The 13,500-nt window shown below is 36.4% G+C and overlaps 2 protein-coding genes across 3 annotated transcripts; one reads left to right on the plus strand and one right to left on the minus strand.

Annotated features, from left to right (window-relative positions):
* Positions 1–555: 555 nt before the first annotated feature.
* tmem38a (transmembrane protein 38A) lies at positions 556–11,427 on the minus strand. Of its 2 annotated transcripts, XM_086088277.1 has the most exons (7): positions 11,367–11,427; positions 10,065–10,495; positions 6,076–6,232; positions 4,109–4,293; positions 3,930–4,017; positions 2,587–2,704; positions 556–1,136 (listed from the first exon to the last, which is right to left on the minus strand). In XM_086088277.1, the coding sequence occupies exons 2-7, from the start codon at positions 10,186–10,188 to the stop codon at positions 933–935; spliced, it is 876 nt and encodes a 291-aa protein (XP_085944403.1). In that variant the 5' UTR covers positions 10,189–10,495; positions 11,367–11,427; the 3' UTR covers positions 556–932. The 2 variants fall into 2 exon arrangements, with proteins under 2 accessions (XP_085944403.1, XP_085944401.1); XM_086088275.1 differs by lacking the exon at positions 11,367–11,427 and having other exon boundaries at positions 10,065–10,689.
* A 305-nt stretch (positions 11,428–11,732) lies between these two features.
* Positions 11,733–13,073, plus strand: smim7 (small integral membrane protein 7). Its single transcript, XM_086089543.1, has 5 exons — positions 11,733–11,815; positions 12,002–12,043; positions 12,127–12,179; positions 12,254–12,344; positions 12,794–13,073. Exons 1-5 carry the CDS (start codon positions 11,790–11,792, stop codon positions 12,807–12,809), a joined length of 228 nt encoding a protein of 75 aa, XP_085945669.1. The 5' UTR covers positions 11,733–11,789; the 3' UTR covers positions 12,810–13,073.
* Positions 13,074–13,500: the final 427 nt, after the last annotated feature.

Genomic DNA, 13,500 nt, shown 5'->3' on the forward strand with positions numbered 1-13,500 from the left:
AATGATGCAATGTTAATGGTTGAACAAAACATGTTGTTTTGGGGGTCTCTTGAAAAGTGACTATGTTGCAGGTGCAAGTTTTTGGCCTGAATGCCAGTGACGGCTATAAATGTCAAAAATTCATTTAAACTATTTCTATTAGTTTAACATTTTTCCCCCACTTTTATTAACAAGAATATGAAAACCTAGAATGTTTTTATTGTACATTTAGAACAGATATACAATTTGTGATTAATCGTGAGTTAACTAGTGAAGTCATGCGATTAATTAAATTTAAAAAAATTATCGCCACTTGCCCCAAATTATTATTATTTTTTTTAACTGAATTTAAAGCAGTGAATGAGTTAACGATTGATGAGAAACTTAAGAAGAAAAATTAGACGGACTAAATTGGTTTTCGTTCGACAAATGTAATCATCAATAACTGGGACAGGACTAACAAATTTGCTATATTCAGATATTAGACATTCAGCATTAGATTTTGCTGATGAATGACGGAAACATTTAGGGATGCCCATTTCGCATTACAAAACTATATGAAGAAAAGACAAAACCCAAATTTTTCTTAATTTTATTCAAATACTTTGATTAGTCATAAGTGTCAGGTAAAAAGTTATTTCTTTTCACATTATACTTTCTTCACATTTGTCTGATAGGAAAAGGACTTTTCTTTCCATTGTGAAGCAATTCAAATGGACCGAAAAAGAACCACTGACACTCCATCAATGATCCCGCTCGGCCTGAATGTGGACGCCCACACAGATGAGCATAAACGGGAACCTTAAAAATAGCTTTCAAGTGGATGATTGTATTTACAGTCCTTATGAGATGTAAATGAAAATGTAAAACTGTAAAACAGAATGTGTTTTCTACTTCTTAGGAGACGCCATGGAGTGAAAGCCATGTTGGCACATAAGACGCAGTTTCAAAGTCTACTCGGCTTTCTTGGTTTTTCTCTTTCGAGCGCCTTCGCTCAGTTCTTCTTTGCTTTTGAGCGATGAAGGGGCTGCAGCGGCGGGAGCGTGATGATGGTCTTCCTCAGAGCCGCCCAGAGGGGAGCGGAAGAGCACATGACAAATCCATGACTCGATGAGGGCGAAGGGGGAGCCGTGAGAATGGCGAGCAGTCATCCACACCTGGAGGAGAGGCAAGACATTTTTTAGGTAACTCCTTCCAAGTCCAAATATGCCATGTCAATAGTAGACTGGTGTCTAAACAGCTAAGGCTTTATCTTCAAAGACAGTGCATCTAAAGCTTGGCGCAAATGCCGGCAGATCCTGATTTTCATGCGAGCCAATGGCTCTTTGCATGTTTGCCAATTTGGCTGATTGAGTGTCATTGAAGATGCGCCTGCTGGAGTGAAAATTTGGTGGTAGAAAATCGAAGTAAAACTTAAGCCTGCTCAGACCATGTCTAAGTGCCGGCACAGGGTAGACAGATGCTGAGCTACACAGATGTGTGGTGGATGTCAAACTGGTTATTTTGTTTATAATAATTTGAAAAATGGCCACCAAACATTATGAATCATTGCATAAATAAATGTATTTTTATTTTTATTTTTACTATTATTTTTATTTTTATTTTTATTTTTATTTTTATTTTTATTTTTATTTTTATTTTTATTTTTATTTTTTATTTTTTATTTTATTATTATTCTTATTATTGTATTATTATTATTATATTATTATATTATTATATTATTATATTATTATATTATTATATTATTATATTATTATATTATTATATTATTATATTATTATATTATTATATTTATGAATGAGGGAATACTGATACCAGGTATCGTATCAAGCAAATACCAGGACTTATTTTAAGGAATAGGAACGAGAAAATTGCCATTAATTTAATGCAAATTTTAAGAAAAATGCAAATTTTAAGAAAAATGCTATACAGTATTTAGTAAAATTATCTGTCATAATTTTTTTTTACATTTTATTTTATGTACCAAAAGCATTAAATGGTATTAGTACTTGGTGTCCGTCTTGTGATTACTCAAGAGTTGACTACTAGTCATACTAATATCGGTCTGGAAAAAAAAAAAGTAGTGAAAAGTCAATATAGTTGAGGGGTGGCCAACGCATGCTCAGGGTGGGGGGCTGTTTCCAAGTGCCCACTTCACGGTGCAGATGCGTACACTGCTATGTTTAGACTGTCATGGTACAACTAGTCAGCTGTGAGCACTCCCACAGCAGCACAGACCTCCCTCTCTCAGTTCTGATGGCCTGCATTCGTCTGCAAAATTACCTACACCCGGCCTCCAAACAGTTAAGAGTTTACAAAAATAGAGCCCCTAGAGTCATCTAAGTTCTCATGTACTCAAAATGTACGCAAAATTAACACTTTAAGAATTAAAAATGGGAAGAATAGTAACAAAACACAGTGGTGGTCGAGCTTAGTAGAATGTATTTTATTTTTGCGAAAAGAAAAAAAAAAAGTTATCTAAATGTAGGACCCTAACTACTTAAATGTGGCAAAAGGCCAAAGATTACATATTGTACCAGTTTTGCTGTTGTCAGTGGTGCACTAAAAAAAAAAAATAATACAGTCAAATGTGTTTACGTTACAGACCTTGCTGGTGACCATGAAAAGGGTGAAGACGATGATGAGCATGCTCCTGGACACTGGAAGCCAGTGAGCCTCCTGCATGGTGAAGAGGATGGCTCCATACAGGCTGGCCTTGGTAGGGCTGCAGAGGCCAAAGAAAATAAAAATTAGGATGTACATGCGTGACTTTATCCACATGTTATTGAATACGTGGTAACTTGTGACTTTGTTTACATTTTGACAGGTACCCGTATTAGGCAATAACTCGGCCTCGCGTATCGGCATGTACGTACTTATATTTTCTTAAAAGATGGCTATGTGTATTTTAAAACACGTAGGACTAGGTGCGCAAAATAATAATAATGATAATAAACGCCGGTCCAAATCGGCCTTGGATGGCCCGCGGCCGTTTGACAATTTTCACGAAATTCCCAATGGTCAGTCCACCCCTGCTTGTGGATGTCAAATTTGAGGTCAACGTATTTAATTTGATTAGTCGTGCACCTCACTAGATACAGTATAAATAATTTTGCACATCGCTCTTTTTATATCTTCTTTTACATTGTTTTATGTTTAAGCATGTAAGCTACCTTAAAGTAGCAATACATGTTATGACTATAGCGTGAAATCATAAACACAGAAGCAATGATACGGTGTCGTAATACCTGCAATGAAACCTGAATTAACTGGAACATTTGATCCTTGCATCTGTACATAGCATCCAATTACCCTTCACAACCACAAGGTGGCACAGTTGAGTCAGTATCAGGTGATTACATTTCTTACACCATTACTTTAATCCAACAAAGTTAATACAGAATAACAGCAGAATTTTGTATTGTATATTCCATCAATGTTGGTTATTTGACCGATAGCTATCATTTATAATGCATAATAGTGTGCCATTTATAAATTAATTTAAATTCACTGCTATCCCAGGTGACTAAGTAAAGGGCAGACGACACCCTGGACTAGTCATCATTACAAATAGTGCTTTTTTTTAAATGAGAAAATATATTATTTTTGTATTAAAAAAATTATATATTAATAGTTTACATATTGCTGGTGTTGGGCAGAATTCTTGCATCTCTAAAAACATACACTTTCAGTTGTGTGCAAATCAATTAAATTAAACTAACATGCACGTAATTGTGAGGTAAAGTCAGACTATTCTAAGACAACCCACCAAAACAAGAAATTCGTTTTAAAATGATTTCCAATGACAGTAAGACAATTTCTTGACAGTACTTAAAATATGAATGCTTTAGTTAGTAACATTCCAAACTGCTACAGTCAGTGACAGCACTAAATATAGCAAATAGTAACAGTTTTATTCCAATAGGACAGTCATGAAAGAAGAAACTTACAATGACATGTTGAGGATCTCGTTGGTCTCGGGCCTCCACATGCCACGCAGCAGCTGTTCAAAGTTGGAAACGAGAGCCACTCCAGACCCTGTGAGGATAAACAGTGGATACGATGAAGGAAGGATTGCATATTTGAGTCTTTGACATTTGACTGGATCAATACTCTTCCAATACGTTACCTTTGACATAACCGACGATGACCATGACGAAGTAGCCATGGTGGTAGGCGTGGTGGGCGTGGTGGACGCCGGCGGCAATCTTGCGAGCGCGGACGACTTCCTTCAGGGCGACCAACACCAGCTTGACAGGCAGGAAAGCCACACATTTGTAGAAGAGGTTCAGTGGGCAGTAGAAGATGAGGTACCTATATTTGGATGTGACAGACAGAAAAAACAGATTTCATTTAGTAGCCGACTGCTTTGCACTGCCACAGGTGTTTAACAAAGTTCTAAGACTGGTGTCACGATAGATAGATTTCCCCTTGAGCCAAATAATAAACCAGCATGTCTGCAAAGATTGCTTGCTTGTTTTTTTTTGTTTTTCTTTTTTTCTTGTTTTTAAAAATTATTATTAATATTTAAGTTGTGTTTTTTTTTGTTTTGTTTTTTTTATTATAAAAAATAATTATTTTATTTTTATTTTTATTTTTATTTTTATTTTTATTTTTATTTTTATTTTTATTTTTATTTTTATTTTTATTTTTATTTTTATTTTTATTTTTATTTTTATTTTTATTTTTATTTTTATTTTTATTTTTGAATTGCTCAGTTCACTATCACAAATGTCGTGTCTGTTAATTGTATTTTTCACCACCACAAAGTACAAGATTTCAATTTTGTCCTTGATGCATACATTTCATAATACTGTAATATGACTTTTTAGAGTCACAGATGTGTAGACGTGATTCATGCGCCTGAAAAATGTTGGTGTCAAAGCAGTAATTCAAAGAGGAAGTCAACCGTAAACATTTCTTGACAATAATATGTTATATGTGAGCTCACTAGTCTAAAAATGATTGTTCTGATTAATATTACACTTGTGGAATATGAGTTATGCAGCAAAATTCTGCCGTTTTTATCCATCTCGAGGGATGGCCACTTTGCCACTTGCTGTCGACCGAAGATGACATCACAGTTGCTCAGGGCCCAGGCAACGACCAATCACAGCTCACCTGTTTTCTGAAATGAGCTGTGATTGGATGTTATCTGACACCTGAGCAACTGTGATGCCATTTTCACTCGTTCACTGCCATTGACGACTATAGACGTCAAAAATTCATGTGAACTATTTCTATTAGTTTCACTTTTTTTTTCATTAAATTTTTTATGAAAACCTAGAAAAAAATTGTTATTGTACATTTATAACAGACATAAAATTTGTGATTAATTGTGAGTCAACTGTTGAAGTCATGCGATCAATTACGATTACAAATTGTAATTGTCTGACGCCTCTCATTTTTAATATATTTTTTTTAAATTAGGAGCGTGACTTCACTAGTTAACTAACGATTAATCACAAATTTTATATCTGTTCTGAATGTACAATAAAAAATTCTAGGTTTTCATACTTTTGTTAGCAAAAGTGGAAAATAATGTTTAACTAATAGAAATAGATCAAATGAATTTTTGACGTCTATAGCCGTCAATGGTAGTGAATGAGTTAATAATAATAATAATAATAATAATAATAATAAATTTTATTCATAAAGTGCTTTTCAAAACAACTCAAAGACGCTTTACAATTTAAAATACTGATTTAAAAAAAAAATGCTAGAATTTGCTATTTATTTCATATTCCACTAATGCAATATTAACCAGAAAACCGTATTTAGACTAGTGGGGCAGCATAGAATATATTATTGTCCCCCCAAAAAATGTGGGGTTGACTGCCCCTTTAAGTAAATGCTGTTACTCTGTACTTGTAACATGTGCAATGACAATAAATCTGATTCCATTGATTGATGGCTGGAAGAGTCTACAGCTCCCCGCAACCTTGAAGAGGATAAGCTGTAAAGTATAGAAAATGGATGGCTGGATGATTTTTGGGTAGAAAGCCCAATAAACAACTGTGGCGGTGTTTTCACATGTTAACCTGATGTGCTCCAAGCGTGCAATTATTAAAGGGTAAAAAGTGAGTCGTCCTTCACCAGATAGCAGAAGCCAGCAGGATGTGGCTGTTGTGTTGGAAATAGTCAACGGGGCTACTTCCCAGCATGATGTCAGCCAGAATGTAGCTCCCAAAGCAGTAGAGCATGGCACAGAGCCACGAGGCCACGGGACTCCTGCGAGAAACCTCCACGGAGCCTGCACAACACAGAGACAGATAAGTAGAGGGTGTCATCAGTAATTCCATCATGTCATCTTGAGAAATACAAGAGATTTGTCTCCTTATTTAATACTGGAATCATGTTCTTGGTCAAGAGCTGGTGCCTTCAATTTAAACTTTAGTTGCTAAAGTTGCTAACCAACACCACCCCCTTGAGAACTTTTCGAACCTAATGACACTTTGTGTAGTCCATTTCCTCTGAAAGACTCCCATGGAAACACATTCTGCCTTTACATTGCTCAGTCCAGAGTTACACTAACTGACCAACACAACAATGCAACAAATACAGTGTGATGCAGTGTAGCGAAAACCATGGCAGTAATTCTTGTATTGAAGCTCACAACTTATAATGGTTAATGCATTTTTGATGTACACAGGAATAAACATTTTCCATTTATTTTTTGTTTGATCCAGTTTTGTAAACACAGTAATGTAAATATCAAAAGGGATGGTCGAGTTCCAAGGCCTTTTCAAGGACTCGGTACTTGCGACGATGGTCAATACTAGAATTAGCTGCCCTCTTGTGGCCGTTTTACAATCAGGGATTTGAAAATAGAAGAATAGAAGATTGCCAATAATTCTGTGCAATTTTAAAGAAAAATGCTCCTATCTATAGCTCTTTCTTTAAATTGTATCTGTCATTTTTTGGGGGTAAATTTTATGTATCAAAAGTACTAATGGTATCTGTACTCTGTATCGGTGACTACTCAAGAGTTGAGTACTCCACAACACACAATTTAAAAAATGTTTGGTTTGGGTTAAAAGAAAATTGTATGCTGACACACGATCTGTTCATTAAAAGTATTTATGTGACCTTTTCTTTTCAGAGGACTCCTATGCAATGATTGTCTTTTTAATGTAAACATGCGAGACACTGGACTTGCTCATTTTATTTTAAATGGATCTGAGATTACATCCTCTTTACACATGTAATTAATTCGCTTCAAAAGAAGAACAATAAATTGACCAAAAGTGTCTCCTTTTTTTTGTGCCTGGCGTTTCTGTAGTTCCTGTGACCTTAAACAATGCAGTCACCCTTAAAAGTGGTTATCTGTGCAAGCCGCGTGTATCTATGTGCTGTATCTGTGTCCACGCCCACAACACTATCAAGTGTTCGCCCCTGATAGGACACTTTTATCATAACTAATTTCTTAGTTGACTGTTTAGCAACTCAACTGGTGCAATAAATATTTCAAATGTGTGCACTGTGAACATTTATGTATACAGTATTATGTTGGTGGGAAAATACAATGTGATTAAATTGTTGCTATTAAGTTAATGATGTTGGAAAGAATTGGCTCATTTGACAATCAACATTAACAGTCAACACAGAAACGCGTCAATCGATTGTTTTCTAGTGTAAACCGAGAGTTTCTTGGAACACATCAGGATCGTTTAAGACATTGTATGCTTGTAAGATATATGTAGTAAACATTACACACAGACAGTTAATTAAGCGGTGAGCAGAGTGCTTCTCACAAACGTCCAGCAACAGGTGTGCGAGCGTGTCCTGGTGTTCATTTTAAGAAATCTGATGCTGAGAAATACCATCCTAAGAATAGAATTTTCTCCACTTCTTCCTCCCCCCGCCGTGCATGTGTCGGCCATGTCAAAACCCTTCACCCCAATATGTCTCTCCTTGATGTCTGTGTGTAGTGCTAAGAAGCTGCACTTGTGTTTGTTTGAAAAGAAAAAAAAATAGTAGAGGTGTGCCAAAAAATGTATTCTCATAAGAATCGCGATTCTCATTTAGTACGATTCAGAATCGATTTTAAATGTCCCAAAAGCAATTTTATTTAAATTATTTTATACTGTCTTGCCTTTGTTTGTGTGTGCCTTTATTGGGAGCGCTGTTCATGTTGTACCCGATTTGGCCACTTAGGGGCAGTGTGGTTCCGTGCAGTCTAATACACTGTTAAGTTGTAGCCACATTAGAGAGTAGAAGGAAAAAGTCACAATCAAGTTATTCCAATAAAAGTTTGTTTGTTTTTTTCAGCGTGGAGCCGTTATTTTGAGTGATAAAAGTGCCACGAGGAGTAGCGCGCTAATTAGCATTAGCGAGTCGGACTGAAGTAGATCATTACAACTCCTTGCACATTTATAGATTGAAGCAAAAATCATTTTGAATAAAAAAATTGTTCTTAATCGAAAATGGATTCTGAATCGAATTGCAGACCCAAAAATCTGAATCGAATTGAATCGTGAGACATTCCAAGATTCCCACCCCTAATGAATAGCCATGCAAATCATCGCAGCACAAGTGACTGACATGAATTTACAAAGACCTCACGAAACACATGAAAATACATTTAAGCACAACATATGCATGAATATATTATGAATATAAAACATCTCATTTAGAGGGATAAAAGTTAGCATTGTAGCACCACTATCAAAAAATGCCACTTTCGATGCATTCTCATAGTAAGTCATCCTCATTGCAAATCTTCTCTTCTTTTAAAGGGGAAGCCAGTCCAATTTTCTTTACATGTTGCATGTTCCCTCACTCATTAGTCTAAACACAGCATTCTGATTAATATTATTTGTAGAATGTGAATTAAGCAGCAAAAACCCTTTGTTTTTATCCCTCTCAGGGGCGGCCATTTTGCTACTTGATGTCAACTGAAAATGACATCCCACTCGCTCGGGTCTCAGGTAACGACCAATCGTTGGCAGTCATGTGACTTTGGCAAGATGAGATCTTCTCAGAAAACAGGTGAGCCGTAATTGGTCGTAATTACCTACGCGCTGAGCAACTGTGCTACTATGGTAAAATGGCCGCACCCTGAGATGGATAAAAACAGGTGGATTTTTCTTCTTATTTCTTATTCCAGAAACGCAACATAATTCCGAATGCAAGTTTAGACAAGTGGAGCTAATGACAATCAATGATCTAAAGGTGAGTGCTTGTCAATAAGCTACGATAACCCATGTAAACAAATGGTAAGTAGATGTTGAGGGAGGCTAGTTCACTTCCTAACTACTGCTGAGGTGTCCTTGAGCAAGGCATCAATCCCCCTAACCATTTAGCCGAATGCAGACTGGTGGGATGAACATTAACTGTTTAGATATGCAGTAAGTGATAGTAACAATCAACAAACTGTGTCTAAAGTGTTCATAATAAAAAAGTAGAAATAGCCGCTCCGAGGTTTAAACCAATGAGAAGCTGAATGGCAACTTTCCTTCAGTTCAAAGCGTAGTAAATCGTTCCATGTTTAACATTCAGTCCACATAGCTCACAGTTAGTCCTGAAGCCTACAAGAGCACGGGGGGCTTTGTGGGGCCGCTGATGTCTATTTCAGGCTCTTCTATTTTTTGCCCAAGTTTCTGGCATGCGTAGGTCTTCTCTCACATTTCATCCGCCTCAGGCTCTGCCGCTCAAAGGACTTAAAAGTTGGACAATGTCAGTAGTCTAAGTGCTAAAATTCACTTCTGTGATTTCCTCAGCGTATGTGACTTTCCCCCAGACTGAAGCAAGCTGAGTTTTTATAGCTGCACACTTTATGTAACAGGTCAAGCTCTTTGTGGAAAAGGGGCACTTGCCATATAAAAACAAAAGAAAGTCCTTGTAGGGATATTGTAACAGAGAGTGGTTGTCATAAGAAATGCATGATGAAGATGAACACTCATTTTACATTTCTGATAGGATAAGAAAATTAACGTTTGTATAACAAAAATGCTTCTACAATTTTCTTAGTTTGAAAATCACATCTAATCCACATATTTGAGTTATATTTCAAATGAATGAATAAGTGATTAAACAATCCAGCCCTTGATGTATATTTAAAAAAGTGTTCTTCTGACTCTCACCTGGCTCATACTTGAGGTAGAGGATGGACACGATGTAATAAGCCACATCAAACACAGGAAACATTCCCATTTTGGAGAAAGCTTGAGCTAAATCTCCCAAATTGAGGACAGCCAGCACATCCATGTTGTTATCAAGGTGATTCCTCGCTCTTATTAATGTCCAACTGCGCAGTCAGGATCGGAAGATCCCCCTCCCCACAACCCGGTCCACGGACTCTCCACCAAGCCCACCGGCCTCGACAGTGAAAGGCTGAGACACTCAAGCCTTCCTATTAATACCAGTCATCCCCGCATCATCATCATCATCACCACCACCATCTTCATCCTCATCGGGGCCAGCTGCTCCGATTTTTAGGCGGCAGGTTTGCACAGCAGCTGCTTCAAAAGCGGCTCCTGACGTCTTCAGCACCCCAAGGCGCTTTTGCGGGGAGCTGATGGATACACACACATGCATCGAAGCGCTATTGAGACGATATATTAAAAAAATTCTGACCCCCCCGAGGATTAAATACGTGACTCTAATCCCAAAGCAGCTCAACACATGTACTATTATCATCGGATGTTCATACGCCCCCGCGTGATAAAACATAGACGATACATGTTAACAAATTGAATTACTTGCAAAAAAAACAGTGGCCATTTACTGACACTAGATGGCACTACAACACCGAAATAGACACAAGTCTACCGTTCATGCAGGAACCTTTTTTTTTTTTTTTTTTTTTTTTAAACAAACAAGTTATGCACGCCGGTGACGTAGGACAAATCTGCATACATCGGTGTATAGTAACGCAGCAGTGAAGGTCATAACATTTGGATACAAAGGACTTGGCATAGATTATCAAAAGTGATGGCAAGACTCACAAAAGTACATGAGGGGCACTCTGATAAGAGTTGAAGTACCGATTCTACTCCTTCGCTTAAGAAAACGGAAAAAGTACAGCTTCTGAAATGTGAAAATTACCAAAGGAAAAATATTAATTTATTTATCTATCTATCTATCTATCTATCTATCTATCTATCTATCTATCTATCTATCTATCTATCTATCTATCTATCTATCTATCTATCTATCTATCTATCTATCTATATAAGATATATATATATATATATATATATAAGAAAAAAGTTACAAATGAAATTTTTGTGTCAATTATAATATCCCTTTTGACAGCCTGGCACCAACCACCCCAAAAAAATAACTTTCTGACGATCATTCCATTGTGGAAAAAAACCCATTTTATTTCTAACAAATGTCAAATGAATCTTTATTTACCGGGTCAAAATAGTAGAAACACTTACCATTTTAATCTCGAATTTACATCTGGTGGGAGTCAACGATCTATCCGTACTGATATAAAACCTGTCACACACAAAAAAACATTTATGTTTTTCAACCTGTAGGTCAATATTTGCTTTTTAATTATCTGACAGGTCTTTCAAGGACTTCCTCCTTCATATCATGTTGCAAAATACACTCCTAAAAAAAAGTGTTGTTGGATAGCGATGTCTTTCACCCTTTTAAAAATAACATTGCAAAAATAAAAATAAATCTTCATAATAGTTATGTTGTTAAATATGTTTAATGCCGGTTTTGACTGACAATGTGCTCTGCGCCTTAAATACCAAATTGAGGGCTAAATCTGAAAACTTTTACTGAAATCCTATTGGTCACATTGCATGGTGCGAATACGGAAGTGAGGCGTTAGCTTTAATGTTGACACGATGATCGGAGATCTGCTGCTGTTTGGGTAATTTTATTAATTCACACAAATGTACACGTTTAACACATTGCGATGATACATATGTGCCTAAATAGTCGCCTTTCATGTACGTTTGAATCAAGCTGTCCCTGACTAGCTCCCTGCTAATGCCACCCCACCAGCTATCTGGTGCGTATCCAACACACAGAAATAAAAGCTTGTCTTATTTTCCAGGACCTTGTTGATCAATGCAGGAGCTGTGCTGAATTTCAAGCTGTGAGTACAATTACTAAAATGGCATGTTATTATTACTGTTCATAATATGGACGTTGATCAGTACCAGTTGAATTGTGTTGTAGTAAACGGAAAGAATCCCATGGATTTGGAGATGAGTCCAGAGGTCCAACGACAGGTGTGTATAAAAGTACAAGAAATGAAAAGTATGTGCGTATTATTTATTTGTTTGTGTCTATATATTTTCTGCAGGTGAAAACATTCGAGAGTTCCTGCTCAGCCTGCGATACTTTCGCATCTTCATTGCACTGTGGAACATCTTCATCATGTTGTGTATGATTCTGTGAGTAAGACTAGCAATTAATACGACACACTATGCAGTACTTCCATATCCACACTGGTGCCACACTGGTGCTTTCTTTTAACCAAATGGAGTTTCTATATTTAATTGTTCTATGTTTTTTTTTTGTTCATTCTGCTGTGTTGGGGAAGGGAGCGATTGATAGAATCATGGATAGGATAATCGATTCTAAAAATATTTGTTAGTTACTAGTCTAGCAAAAGCTTATATCAATAAATGTGTAGGACAAATGTGTAAACTTTAATCTACAATCTCAATTATTGCTTTTACATTAACAATGAGACATGCTCTTTAGAACAACCCATAGTTGAGTAGAATATATATCCGCACTTTTAAAACTGAATCTTGTTTTCAATCTCCAGGGAAGTCCAGAAAATAGAATGTGACCTTGTTTTGCTGTTTTTTCTACAAATTATTTTTAATCTTCACAGGTTATTTGGATCATAAACATTGATGTAGCTGGACTACTACGACCAGGCAACAGATTTTTTTCCCCCCGAGATGGATGCTCAAAATCCCCTTGTCTTATGTTTTTATTTTTTATAAATCTGTTAATGTTCCCCCACCCACCTGCATAATTCTACAGAAATTTATATATTGCTGTATTCATGTCATCCTACACATCTAGAGGGGTTGACATTTGTTGTGAGCTTCTATTGTGTCACATTATGTTATTCTTCTACCCTTATTGCATTAAATTAATGAACTGTTTTCTGTCTGTTCACTTTACCTATTTTTAAAGTGTGGTTGAATGCCAACATAATAGTAAATAGTTCCCCCTGATCTTTCCCTCTGTCTTGTTCCCACAAAATTACGTCAGAGTTTGGTTTAACCAGTTATCAGTCGTATGCCTTTATCTTCTAATTTTAGTGACACACTGAAACTTCATTTTAAATGCTTGTTTCTCATCTATAAATGGTCATTTTGACAACACATCTAAGAGGTGTCTGATCCTACGCTTAAGATTGTCTGCTGTTTTGTTTACTGATGCGTTCTTTGAAGCGTCTCAGAGTATGTGTTCATTTCTTCTACTATGTGCCTGTAAGTAAATGATCGCTAGTTAATGTGTCACAATAAAAATGGATTATTCCAGTGACTTTTTAAAGAAAGAAAGGTAAATAAAAAAAGGAAAATTTAT

Source organism: Leptonotus elevatus, chromosome 11, assembly GCF_054856555.1.
Source record: "Leptonotus elevatus isolate MCC_2025b chromosome 11, RoL_Lele_1.0, whole genome shotgun sequence".
Lineage (NCBI taxonomy): Eukaryota > Metazoa > Chordata > Actinopteri > Syngnathiformes > Syngnathidae > Leptonotus > Leptonotus elevatus.